Source organism: Mauremys reevesii, linkage group 4, assembly GCF_016161935.1.
Source record: "Mauremys reevesii isolate NIE-2019 linkage group 4, ASM1616193v1, whole genome shotgun sequence".
In the NCBI taxonomy this organism is placed as follows: Eukaryota; Metazoa; Chordata; order Testudines; family Geoemydidae; genus Mauremys; species Mauremys reevesii.
This window is the reverse complement of record NC_052626.1, coordinates 121,167,406-121,180,234: the sequence shown is the minus strand read 5'-3', so window position 1 is coordinate 121,180,234 and position 12,829 is coordinate 121,167,406. Positions and strand designations below refer to the sequence as shown.

Below are 12,829 nucleotides of genomic sequence, written 5' to 3'. Positions count from 1 at the left end.
TTGCTGCTCATTGTGCCTGGCCCGATCTCTATCTCAGTGCCCCCTTCCTGTTCTAACCCTGGTCAGCGGCTGGCACCCAGTGAAGTGGTTGTGTGATAGACAGGAATACCCCACCCCGACGGGTCAGCCCTGAACCGGCACCCATGTTCTTGTCTAACTCTCCTCCAGCTCATGGCTTCGTTTGTGAAGATTACTACCTTGCACTGTCCTTAGAACCAGAAGGTGGCTTGAGCCAGTCGTGGTGTGGCTGAGAATCGTATCTGCAGCTTGCCCAATGCTGTGCTGGTCCAACCCCCCAAGTCTATTATTAGGACTTATTTGTTGTATTGGGCTAATGGCTCAAGGCCCCAACGGGCTGGGCATTGTACAGATCCATGGTCGGAGACAGTCCCTGCCCCAATCTCAACTAGACAAAGGGTGGGGTGGAAAACAGGCACAGAGAGGGTAAAAGTGACTTGCCCAAGGTCATCCAGCAGCCAAGTGGCAAAGCTGGGAATAGGCCCAAGGCTCCTGACCCCCAGTCCAGGTCCTTTGTCTAGCTGCCTTTTTTCCCCCTCTTCCAAGAAAGCTGGTTAATGTTGGATCTGTAACTTGATGGTGAGATCCTGGGAAAAGGCTGCAGAGCTCAGCGGCGGCTCCAGGCACCAGCGCAGCAAGCGCGTGCCTGGGGCAGCAAGCCGCAGGGGGCACCCTGCTGGTCTCTGCAAGGGCGGCAGTCAGCCAGCCTTCGGCAGCAATTCGGCTGAAGCCAAGGGACCGGAGACCTCCCACAGGCACGCCGCCGAAGGCAGCCTGCCTGCTGTGCTTGGGGCGGCAAAAAAGCTAGAGCTGCCCCTGGCAGGGCTGGATCCTTTCAGCTGGCATTCCAAGGAGAGCCCAGACAGGTGGTTTGGATAGAGACCCTTTTCACTTTAAACAGGCTGGGACTGGGTGCCTGGCAGTGGTGACTTAGGTGCCTCAGGCTAATGTTTGTACAGAGCCTAGCACAATGGTCCATAACTAGGGCTCCTGGGCACTACAGTAATACATGTCTCTGTTTGGCTCAAGCCGTGCCTCCCAATCTGTCCTGCTGTTTTCAGCCATGTCGTGTCCTGCTGTCTCCCAGCTATTGGAGCCTTCCCCCACTGCCTGCCCCACCAGCCTTTCACTGACATGTTTAGCTACACACTGCAGTGTGTCGCTACATGTCCCCTAGACGCTGCCGACACTGGTGTGCAGTGTAGACATCATTCCGCTCTCCCCAGCCCCAGCTCTCAAGTCTAGCTCCCGTTCCCTCTGCATTCACATCACGCAACTTTCTCCTCCAAGCTGCCTGGACCCAGCCAGAGGGGTCACTGAGAGCACAGGAGACAGGCTCCTTGCTCTGAGGTCGGGCACCCTGGCTGGGCCTCGGCATGACCCACAGCAACCCAGAACTGCACTTGCAGGGAAAGTGCTTGCGAGGCCCAGCCTGGAGTGGACCCAGTGCAGCCAGAATCTTTGGAGAACTGAGCTGCAAAAATCGAAGTCTTAGCTGAGCATGTGCAAACTGCAATTTTTCAGATGCTCATAACTTGGCCAAATATGGGCAGATTTCTCCAGGGATGGCAAAAGGCACATCTCTAACACCCTGTCAAACTTCAAGTCCCTGTCCCAAAGCAGGGAGGCGCTAGAGCTTTCCAAAGAAAAGAGGACCAGAATTTTTTAACATGGGAAAAACAAGGTATTTTTCACTAGCCTTCATCTCAGAAGCAGCTGAACTGTTTTGGCTGAAATCCTCCATCATCCCCCACAAAAATCAGCTTGGAGCAGACACCCAGCATGGAAATTTTTAGCCCAATTGGTTAAAGTTTGGCAAAGTTATAAGCAACTGAAAATAGGCTTTTATAATGGGAAACGTCCAGCAACCTGAATGGTAGGCGGCGCTGCCAGCCCTGCGCATGCGAACAGCAGCCTTCTGCTGCGGGAGTGAGGAAAGGCCTGTCTGGAGCAGGCCTGCAAGAAGCACTCAGCTGATCCTTGCCCAGAAATGGGCAGGCAGGGCAGTGGTTTAGCAGCAGAGCGTGCCCATGGGGCAGGCCCAGGAGCCCTGGGCGACATCCCTGTGTGGGAAGGCTGAATTCATGCTGCTGGGGTGTGGGCCTGGGTCTCAAATGCCCATGGAGTTGCCCCCTTTGGGATCCCGGCCTATGTTGGCTGCCAGCCAGCACAGCAGGAAACCAGCCCCAGAGAGATGCCAGCCCAAAAGGGCGATGGGGCTTTGGCCTCCAGGCTGACTGCCCTCCTAGAAGATGGACTGTGCCCCATGAACCCAAAGGGAGGTGGTCCAGGGTCAAGGCTCTTGGGAGAAAATAGAGTGGCTTATGGAGGGGGAGGGGAGGAAGGTACCCCTGCTCCGCCATTAGGATTTCAGTTAGGGTGACCAGATGTCCGGATTTTATAGGGACGGTGCCGATTTTTGGGTCTTTTTCTTACATAGGCTCCTATTACCCCCCACCCCCTGTCCCGATTTTTCACATTTGCTGTCTGGTCACCCTAATTTCAGTCCTCCAGATCCTCCCACCAGCCCCCCTGGATCCCTCTAGCTCTGCCCTCCCTCTCCCCTCTGGCCCTGGCCCTGGCCCCTCCCTTCCTCCCTCTGCTCCTCCCTCTAGCTCCACCCCTCCCTCTCCCCTCTGGTCCCTCCCCCTCCCAGCGACCCCTCCCTCTCCCTCTGCTCCTCCCTCTAGCTCCACCCCTCCCTCTCCCCTCTGGTCCCTCCCCCTCCCAGCCACTCCTCCCTCTCCCTCTGCTCCTCCCTCTAGCTCCACCCCTCCCGTCCTCCTCTCCCCTCCCCCTCCCAGCGACCCCTCCCTCTCCCTCTGCTCCTCCCTCTAGCTCCACCCCTCCCTCTGCCCCCTTTAACCCCTCCCTCTCCCCTCCGGCCCCGTCTCACGCCCTCGGCCCCTCCCCAGACCGGTGTCGCTGGGGCGGGACCCGCTCCCGGTCCCGCCATGCAGGCCGGGCCCCCGGAGTCCCGTGTCTCCCGCTGGCTGCGGCGGGGCACCGGCCTCCTGGCGCACCTGGTGGCGCTGGGTCTCACCCTCTTCCTGCTGCTGCTCTCCCGGCCGGGCACCAGTGAGTGGGATGGGGACTGGGGACTGGGGCCGGGGTGGGGGAGGCATAGTCTGGGGAGGGGGCTGATGAGGGTTTGTGGAGGGGCAGGGATGGAGTGTGGGGCCAGGGGAGGGGAGGCATGAACTTGGCAGGAGGCTGGGTGGGCTCAGGTGAGTGTTGGGGTGAATCTGGATGGGGCCGGGGGCAATGGAGGGTGCAGGGGCCAGAGGAGATGCTGTGGGAGAGGAAGTGATGGGGCTGTAGGGATGCAGCAGGCTGAGGGAGGGGAACATGGGGCCAGAGTCAGGGGTTCCCTCTTAGTAATTATGGTAAGTGGGCTGCAGAGCAACTGAGTGCCCCCTCCCAAGCCTCCACCCTGCTCCCTATAGCACAGTGCCCCCGTGTTGGGGCATTGGGGTCTGCACTGAGTCAGTTCCCAACCCCCTTCTGGACCCCTCTTCCACTGTGGAGAACATCCTCCCTGTCCCAGGTCTCTGAAATGGGGTGTCTTCCTTCCTGGGGCTGGCCAGAGCCCTTCCTGTCCCAGCGTTACCCATGTGCATGTCCTCTTGCCCCTGATTAACTCTGAGAAGGGATATTATCTCCAAGGATAGAAATAAACATTGCCAAGGATGGGGGAGGGGGAGAAAGGACTGAAACGCTGTATTCCACATGCCTTCCCAAATCCATCAGGAAAACAGGATTCAGACCAGAGCACCAGACAGTTCAGTGCACCCTCTGTGCTTGATTGTCCCCATCAGGCTCTACAGCCAGGGGAGAGGAACGTAATGGTGATAAGAAGTGCTCCGGTACAGAATGGGTGAATGAAGCATCATTTCCTGTTTAGTGCTAAGTGTTGCCCCAACCCGAAGTGTTGACTCTTTCCTTCCCAGGTCTGTTTTCTTGGCACCCTGTTTTCATGTCTATAGCGGTAAGTTTTTTTTTGTGTTTAGCTACTAGAAATGTCCCCGGGTTTATAGCCGCTTTGGTTTCCTTTTGGGGACGTTAGCATGTAGCTTTGGCTTCCCTTCCCCCCCGGGTCCCACTCTGCAGATGGAGCCACCCTTAGCAGCATGCACTCATTTGTCCTTGTCGGATTCAGCCCATAATCCATTGCGGCAAGTGTTATCTTCCTGAGGACTTGTGTGTCCCATTCACTCCCGAGGTCTGGTTTCCAGTGTTTCAGTGGGTGGATGTGGTGGTTGGAGAGAAGCACAGACTCTAGAGCATCTGATCTGGTGTCAACAATGAATTTATTCCCCACATCTTTAAAGTAGGTGCTCTCCTGATTGGCAAGATGCCCCCAAACGGTAGTTCTTAGCCCTGAGCAGATGGCTGATTCCAGATGTGGTTCAGTGTCAGTTTGGAGTGGAAGCAGCTGTGCCAATGGCTGAGAGCAAGGGTTCAGGGGTGAAGGGATTTCATCTGGAGCAGAGTGGGAAGCTTGTGAACATCAGTAAGAGAAGTGTGTGTATCTGGGAATTCTGAATGTACAGTGGGAGGCAAGACCCTCTTACACTGCCAGGAGTTAAAGATGGTTTCCACTATGTATGAAATAGATGAGAATTATTTATTTTGATTGATAAACTGGCCACCAGTTACAATTTTCCAAACACATTTACACTAGTTTAAAAGCATAGCTAAATGAAAACAACGAAAAGGCAAATTCTAACTCCCCAGGAACCCTCTTCCCATGACAGGCCTTAGGGAATAGCAACATTCCCTGAAGGTTTAAAAATAATAAAAAGTGGATACGTATTTGAGCCTGGAATGCCCTGCTTCTGACCCTTATCTCCCCCCACCCCCACAGAATAGAAACATGGGGGCTGCAGGAGCGTATCCCACCTGAGCTCCGCTGGAGTGGGAGGAAGGTCTCGAAAGTTCCCAGGAACGTGCAATAGGGGGCTTTTTAGCTTCAAAACAACCCCTGGAAAGAGGTTGGAGGTGGGTGTAGTGTCCACATGCGACATGCCAACGCTGCGGCAGCGTCGACCTGCCCTGCAAAGCCCTGACACTGATGATGGGAGCAGGACTGTGCATGATTTGTTAGGATTGAACTAACTCACAGGGTCAAGGCCAAGTTTCCCTGTTCCCCCTTATGTAAACTGAGCCCTCTTGTTACTGGTGGTGGTGATCTCATGGTTCTACCCATGGGAGTGGCTCAGGGCTGGACGCGTGAACTTTTCCTTCTACCCCTAAAGGCCCCTTGTGCTCTTCTGTCTCTGGGCTAACGTGCTGCCCCACGCAGGGTCCTTGGCCAGTGTTCCTGCTGGGCAGGGTAGGGGGCAGCCGGGCGTCATGTTGCTAATGGTCTCCTGTGTCCCCAGTTCTGCCTCTGCCTACCCGAAGCCATCCTGCTCTTCTCGCCCGAGAACTCGCCGTTCTGCCTCTGCTCCCGCCAGGTGAAAGTGTGGCTGCACTGGACCGCGCAGACGCTAGTGGTCGTGGCTGCCACGCTGGGCCTGGCCTTCATCATCTCCAGCAAGAATCGGAGCGAGCTCCCGCACTTGGTTTCGTGGCACAGCCTCCTAGGCGTCCTGACTCTGGTTGCCACCTGCGGGCAGGCTCTGTGCGGGCTTAGCCTGCGCTTCCCCCAGCTGCTGAGGATCTCCTCTGTGGCACGGCTGAGGCTGTACCATGTCACATGTGGCCTGGTTGTGTGTCTGCTGGCCACCTTCACTGTAGTCCTCGGGATTTGCTCTGACTGGTTCCAGGCACAGATCAAAGGGATAGCTTGGTATTTCTGCCTGGCACTGCCCTTCTACCCTGCCCTGGTGATCATGAACCAGACCACGGGCGTTCATCTACCGAAGAAAAGAGTGCGTGTCTGAACTCCGGCCTCCCCTTCTCCTTGCGCCTCTTGCCACCCTGGGTCTGAGCTCCGGCCTGCCCATCCCCTTCCCCCCAACCCCGGGTCTGAGCTCCCACCTACCCATCCTCCTCTCTTCTCCTCCCGCCCTCCCCTGGGTCTGAGTTCTGGCCTGCCCATCCTCTTCTGCCGCCCCCCACCATCCCCCCGGGTCTGAGCTCTCGCCTGCCTATCCTCTTCTGCCTCCTCCACGCCCCCGGGTCTGAGCTCCCGCCTGCCCATCCTCTTCTGCCTCCTCCACGCCCCCGGGTCTGAGCTCCCGCCTGCCCATCCTCTTCTGCCTCCTCCACGCCCCCGGGTCTGAGCTCCCGCCTGCCCTTCTGCCTTCGTTCCACAGTGCACGGGTGCATTGGGGCTAGTCCCTTCGCTCCCTGTACTAGTGAGCATTTTCGCTTGTGTGGTTAGCAGAGCTGCTCTGTGGGCGTAGGTCCTGAGCTGGCAGATCACAGCTAAGATAGACACTTAATGTCTTTTTGTTCAGGTTTTGGACCTGGGGCTCGATTTCAAGCTCCTGGCTCACACTGGAGTCCCTGCCCCTGAGCACTGCAGCTCAGCTGGTCTTGCCCCTGGATGAGTCCCTTTGCTTTCGGGTGCAAAGCCCCAGCGCATCTTTGGAGACAGAACTCCACTGGCCATCTCTGCTTGTCGTTCAACCCCTGGGGCTGCTGGGATTGTAAATGAGGCAGAAGAGCACCTGGGTGCAATAGGCCCCAGGTTCTCTTCAAACTGGATTAATTATTGTTCCTGATGTTACTCTGGGCTTTGCGATGCCCCCCCAGCCCCGACCCATGCAGGCTCTCACAGAGCCCCAGGCTTTTCTTAGGCAGGAGGGTTGGATTTTGTGGTAGTTGGACTCCCCAAGGGCCCAGCAGGCTGAGGGAGCAGTTGGAAGGATATGGGGCCTTTTGCCTGGATTCTCGCCAATGTGGGTTGTGAAATGGGCCTGTGTGAAATGAGTTAGTGGTCTAGCTATGCCTGAGGCACCTAGATCCTACGGTAAGGGTAGTGCCATAGACAGGTGGCATTGGGTGTGGAAACTTGCACTATTGCTGCCCAGGCTGTACCCGTCCAGTGGGTGAGCAAAGGTCTTGGCTCTGCATAGTCCCTTTGACAAACACTGAGTTAACTTTAGCCAAGGATGGGGTGGGGGGATCCTGGGGAGGTGGTTTCTTGGCACCCTCCACATCCCCCTCCGAGAAGCGCCTGTTTCAAAGGCCAGTTGCAGCACTTGACAGTGGCAGGTCTGTATCCGCGTGTCGCTTTGGGGCAGAGGCCGTGGGTTAGCTCAGTGGGTTGTAATGGGAAAGAACCAAGTTTGCAGTGTCCCTAGGGTTTTCGTGGGCTGGGGATGGCTTTGCAGGTGTAGCCTGGGGGTAGGTTTACTAGCTGTGGGGGCTTCGTAACTCGCAATGACTTGGGCTTTGGACCTGGGCTCCACTGAAAATTTAGGTCAGCATAGCTCCAGAGCTCGCGACTGCCATGGCTGTGCTGACTGCACCCCCGGTGTTGACACAGCTGGGGTGACAGAAGCAGTTTTTCATCAGGCTAGCTACCATCACTCAGGTAGGTGGTGTTCGTGTGCCAATGGAAAAGCCCCTTCCGGCTATAGGCTGCATTGACACTGCGGGTGTGTGCTGGCATCGCTGTGGCGACTGAGCTGTGTTGCTATAGTCCCCGTAGTGTAGACATAGCCTTAGTCAGCAGCAAAGCTCCTAGGGCCGTGTTTGGGGTAGGAGCTGATTGACTCTCACTGTTCCCATATTTAACCATTTTAATGGCAGGACTTGCGGTGGGCGTCTGCCTCCAGTATCTCAGGGAAGGTGCCCCACTGCCTTGCATTGCATTTCCCTTTTGGAGGTGCTGCCAGTTCACGCTCTTCCTTTTCCTCCGCTGCTATCTCACCAGCATCCAAGGAACCTGCACAGCTCTGGGGAGAGGCCCCTGTTTGGAGTGGGTGCTTGGTTAAATCACGCATTTAACCCCTTCTTTCCTGAATACTTGTCAGGGTGGGGCAGTTGTGGAGGGGATGAAGGACCAGAGCAGAGAACAGGAGCCTGAGGTGCTAACCAGCTGGCACTGCACCAACAGAATGTCCAATGTCATGCCCCCCACACCTCCTCGTATGTGTCACCAGTGGGGTTTTCACCTGGGACCCTCAGCACCACAGCCCTGGCTAAATAGTAGCTCTGCTAGGCCGCTATCCTTCCTGAGGATCAGCTACTATGCTAGTGTGGGGACACATGCAGTGAGCAGACTATCACTGCGTGAATGGGGGTGGCAGCAGGGGCAAGGCAGATGTGCTAGCGGGATGGAGACCCATGGAAGGGCTGTGATGCCCTTTGATGGCTCTTGCTGTGAACATGCTGCTGAAACCCTTGTGCTGTCTTCTGCTCAGTCCCACTCGACTGGAAAATGAAAGAGTGTGCAGATTCTTTTGTGCACTTGGGGTTTGGTTGCCAGCTATCCTTCCCCTCCCCAAAGACTCACTCCTCTTTCTGAAACGCCACCTGCAGTGTCACTCTGCATTAACCCTGCGAAGACGGCAGGAGCAATCCTTGCACTTTCCAAGCTCAGGACATTCCCCATTTTAGCTGCATTCTGAGTGGCTCCAGCTCGTTCAACCCAACTGAATCCCCCTCTCTGTTGTGTTATGGGTCCAAAAAGCTGGGCCAAGTCCCTGCCCTGTGGTCTAAAGGCATTGGCTTTGCCTGCCGCTTGGCGCTGGGAATGTCTTCCATCTCAGGGAACTAATGAAGTGCAATTCAACATTGAGGCCTCATCTGGAGTACCATGTCCAGTTTTGGGCCCCACACTACAAGAAGGATGTGAAAAAATTGGAAAGAGTCCAGCAGAGGGCAACACAAATTATTAGGGGTCTGGAGCACATGACTTATGAGGAGAGGCTGAGGGAACTGGGATTGTTTAGTCTGCAGAAGAGAAGAATGAGGGGGGATTTGATAGCTGCTTTCAACCACCTGAAAGGGGGTTCCAAAGAGGATGGATCCAGACTGTTCTCAGTAGTAGCAGATGACAGAACAAGGAGTAAGGGTCTCAAGTTGCAGTGGGGGAGGTTTAGGTTGGATATTAGGAAAAACTTTTTCACTAGGAGGGTGGTGAAGCACTGGAATGGGTTACCTAGGGAGGTGGTTGAATCTCCTTCCTTAGAGGTTTTTAAGGTCAGGCTGGGATGATTTAGTTGGTGTTGGCCCTGCTTTGAGCATGGGGTTGGACTAGATGACATCCTGAGGTCCCTTCCAACCCTGATATTCTATGATTCAATCCTGAATGCTGACAGCCACGTTCCTCTCTGGTTATATGGAGCCTTCCACATGCTGGGTGCTTCCCGGTGTGACATGGGACAGCCATGCCCACCCCACCCCGCAAGCTCAGGCTTTGGGCGCTGGGGATGCGAAACATGTATGTACAGCTGCACTCCACCTGAGAGCCAGTGGAGGGAACTTGCCACCACATGGGAGCTGAAGAACCTGACCCGGCTGTCTCCCTGCAGCATTGCCAACCAAACCAGTCGGAATCCGGACTGAGCTTTTCCTTAGTGCAGAGCCATGCACCAGGATTGTGCCCTACATGTCTGTAGCACCTCGCACGATGGGCCGCTGATCTCGGGGAGGGCCTTTGGGCACTATAAAAATACCGAACTGTCTCTGCTTTGTGTTGGGTTGGAAACCTGTATAAAGCAGCTGCTTTCTCTGAGATAACTTCTTGGGAGACCTGCAGTCCAGGACCTTGTTCTCTGACAAACAGTTTCCATCAGCAGCTGCTGTTCGCAGAGATGGGCCAGGTACAGCTGGGGTTTGTACAGTAGCCCATTGTCTGGCACACCATGGCATGCAGCAAGCATCACAATATCTGACTCCATAGACCTCATTATGGCACATCTTGTTACAGATCATAGCAGGAGTGGAAATGAACCAGAAGCACTGTAGCCTGGGGGAGAGGGAGAGCAGACAGATGAGTGGCTGCAATGGACTGAAGGTTGCTAGGGCAGATGGACTTGGGGGTGGGGGTGGGGGGACAGATGGAGCGAAGGTTCTCTGGGCCTCTCTGATCACATCCCACACCTGCTGGGTTTTGCTGTTCAAACTTTGATTCCAGCTTGCTGAGCAAGCCAGCATTCTGCCCTTGTGATTGCCAGCTTCGGGATGGGGGAGTAGGTGGTGGCTCTGGGGATGGGTAAGAGAAAATAGTCCATCTAATTAGACGTGTCTAAAAGGCACACAGAAAAGTTCATCAGCAGCATGGGGTGGGAGGGAGAGGCAGAGCAGGATTTGGATTATGTTTGAAACACAAGAACTCCAGCGGAAAAGTGTCAAGGTAAACTAGGGCACGAATGGTTCATTTTCCATGATCTCAGTCTCCAGGTTACTTTAGATCGCGCTGTGGCAGAGGGCTCTTCCCTCTTCTATTGCTGTCATTCTGTCCTCTGCATTTCAAATAGCATTGTAACGGGTAAGGTGTTTGGCATCTGTATGGCTGGTGCGTTTGTGTGCGCTCTTAGCCTGTGTTGTGTGTTGAAAACGCAGCCCTGCAGTAATTGGGGCCCAGTGATGGAATGTAATTCTTGTGTGTAACAATGAAACCTCAGTCAATCCCAACCATGCCTGATGTGCTCTGTTTGTGGCGTATGCGGATGGCATGTGGCATTGCTGGCAGCATGGTACTGGGGTGCCATGACTGTGCCCGTGAGGCTCAGCCATTTGTGTGTGTGATCTGGGATGAGACAAGATAGTGGCTGAAGCTGAGGCCTAAAAGTCAGATCTGGCTCCTTTCCCCAGTCTGCTGTTGACACGTGACCATGGGCAAACACGTCACCCCTCTGTGCCAGAATTTCCCATCTGTAAAATGTGGGGAACACTTCCCTGACCTGCAGGGCTGGTGGAGCCTAACTGAACTGCTAAAGCCCTGGGCATTCTGAATACTGGTGAGGGTGGGCTCGAGACAGGCAGAGTATTGGCAGGAAGTGATCTGGCCTCATTCATTTCTCCAGGGCAGGAGTGCCCAAGCACCATGCAGCTGCCGCAGAGCCAGTGGGTCTGAGTGAAGAGTGAGCAGCACTGCACCTTGTATGGCACCTGTCATCAGAGGCTCTCAAGCATGTCACAGCCACTAATCACTTTATTCTCATGAGCCCCCCCCCCCGGTTATTTTTATTGCCATTTTACAGCTGGGCAAATTGAGGGAACAACACTTGCCCAAGATCCCACAGCTAACCCAGATCTCCTGATTTCAGTCCCGCTGCTCAAACCACTGGGCCAAGCCTGAGATGGAAGGGAAGAGAAGGCCCAGTGGGGGCGGCACTGAGGATCTAGAACGGCCATGTGGAGCCGTCTGCCCATGCCCATCTGATGGGCACCAGGATGGCAGGGAGAAGAGGAAAATAGCTTCCCCCCTCTTCACAGGGCAGAAGCTGAGTGGGTCCCAGGGCATGGCTGAGATGACATGGTGACCAGACAGGCTGTCTCTGGTACTTACATGGTCCCCATTGCTGGAGTGTGAGCACCTCACACTGCACAGCTCCCTGAAATGGGGGCAGTCCTGTTACCCCCATCGTTTCTTTGTGCTTTTGCACAGATAGGGACCTAAGTGATTTGCCCAAGGTTGCCCCGGCCGTCTGCAGCAGGGCAGGGAATTGAACCGGGGATCTCTTAAATGTCAGGCTCTGCCCTACCCTGGCCCCTCTGTCCTTGCATCGTAGGGGCTTGATACATTATCACTGCCTCATCCTTATGCCACAGCAAAGCACTTCGCCGGTCAGTGATCCGTGCTGCTGAGCTGGGGGTTCTGAAGGCGGCCCGGCCTGCATGCGCCTTGGATGGAGCTAAGGTGACAAGACAGCAAGTGTGACAAATTGGGATGGGGGTGGGGGGGTAATAGGAGCCTATATAAGAAAGACCCAAAAATCGGGACTATCCCTATAAAATCAGGACATTATGGAGCCCCAGCTGCCCCGAGGAAGTGCTGTGATGCTGTGAGCCGCGCGGAGCGGGGCCGGGGAGCTTGGTGTGATGTTTGCCCACACGGGGGAGCTGTTTGCAAAGGCTTCCTGGAGGGAGAGCCGCCAGAGCTGGCCTGGATATTTCACAGCTTGGCCGCTGAAAGCTCCTCCGTCTCACCCTAAAGCCTCCTGCCCCAGTTGCCGGGAGAGGCTGCGGCGGAGCTCGCGCCCTGGTCTGGAACAGGGTGGGTGAAAGCTGCTGCATTCCTGCCTGGCGGCAGCTCCGCTAGCATAGCTGGAGGGATGCCCTGGGCTGCAGTTCTGCCAAGTTCGCCTCTCCTCCCCCTGGAACATGGGCCCCTTTCTCCCCAGGGCCCCACCCGAGAGCACCAGCTCTGGCTGCTGACGCTCAGGGCTGGCACCCAAGGGCTCTGCCTGTGTCACCGGCACAGAGCCGGGCCCATCGCTGGGTGGACACAGGAACTTGGAAGTTGGCCCTACAGATGTTGGGGCGGGGGAGGGGAGATTAAATAATTTGTAAAACAAAGTCAGGCAGAGGTCACCCTAACAACAGTATCCAGCCAGCCAAGGAGGGAAGATGAGGAGTAGCTGAGGGACCCCTGTCCCCTCTCTCCAGCTGTCGACCCTCCTGTACTGTTTCCCAGGGCCTTGCTTGTGTGGCTGCTCTGGTTGTTGGGGGGTGAAAATTGTGCCATGCTGGGACTAGCTATGTTTGACCTTAGGCCAGTGCCAGATTTCCCCTTCCCCCCCACTAGACCCAGGGATTGGTGACAGATACAAAGGTCGACATCTCATGAAGCATCAGGCAACCGTTTTGTGTCCTGTCAAACGCAGTGAGGATCCCAGGCTGCCTGTGGCCCTGAGTCAATCCTGCATGCTAGCGGCTTCTTTACCTTCGGGGGTGGTGGGGA

At 55.7% G+C, this 12,829-nt stretch overlaps 1 protein-coding gene across 1 annotated transcript; it reads left to right on the top strand.

Moving 5' to 3' along the window:
- The first annotated feature begins 2,900 nt into the window (after positions 1–2,900).
- On the top strand, positions 2,901–8,838 carry LOC120402767 (cytochrome b561 domain-containing protein 1). Its single transcript, XM_039533110.1, has 3 exons — positions 2,901–3,096; positions 3,969–4,006; positions 5,403–8,838. The coding sequence occupies exons 1-3, from the start codon at positions 2,973–2,975 to the stop codon at positions 5,904–5,906; spliced, it is 666 nt and encodes a 221-aa protein (XP_039389044.1). The 5' UTR covers positions 2,901–2,972; the 3' UTR covers positions 5,907–8,838.
- Positions 8,839–12,829: the final 3,991 nt, after the last annotated feature.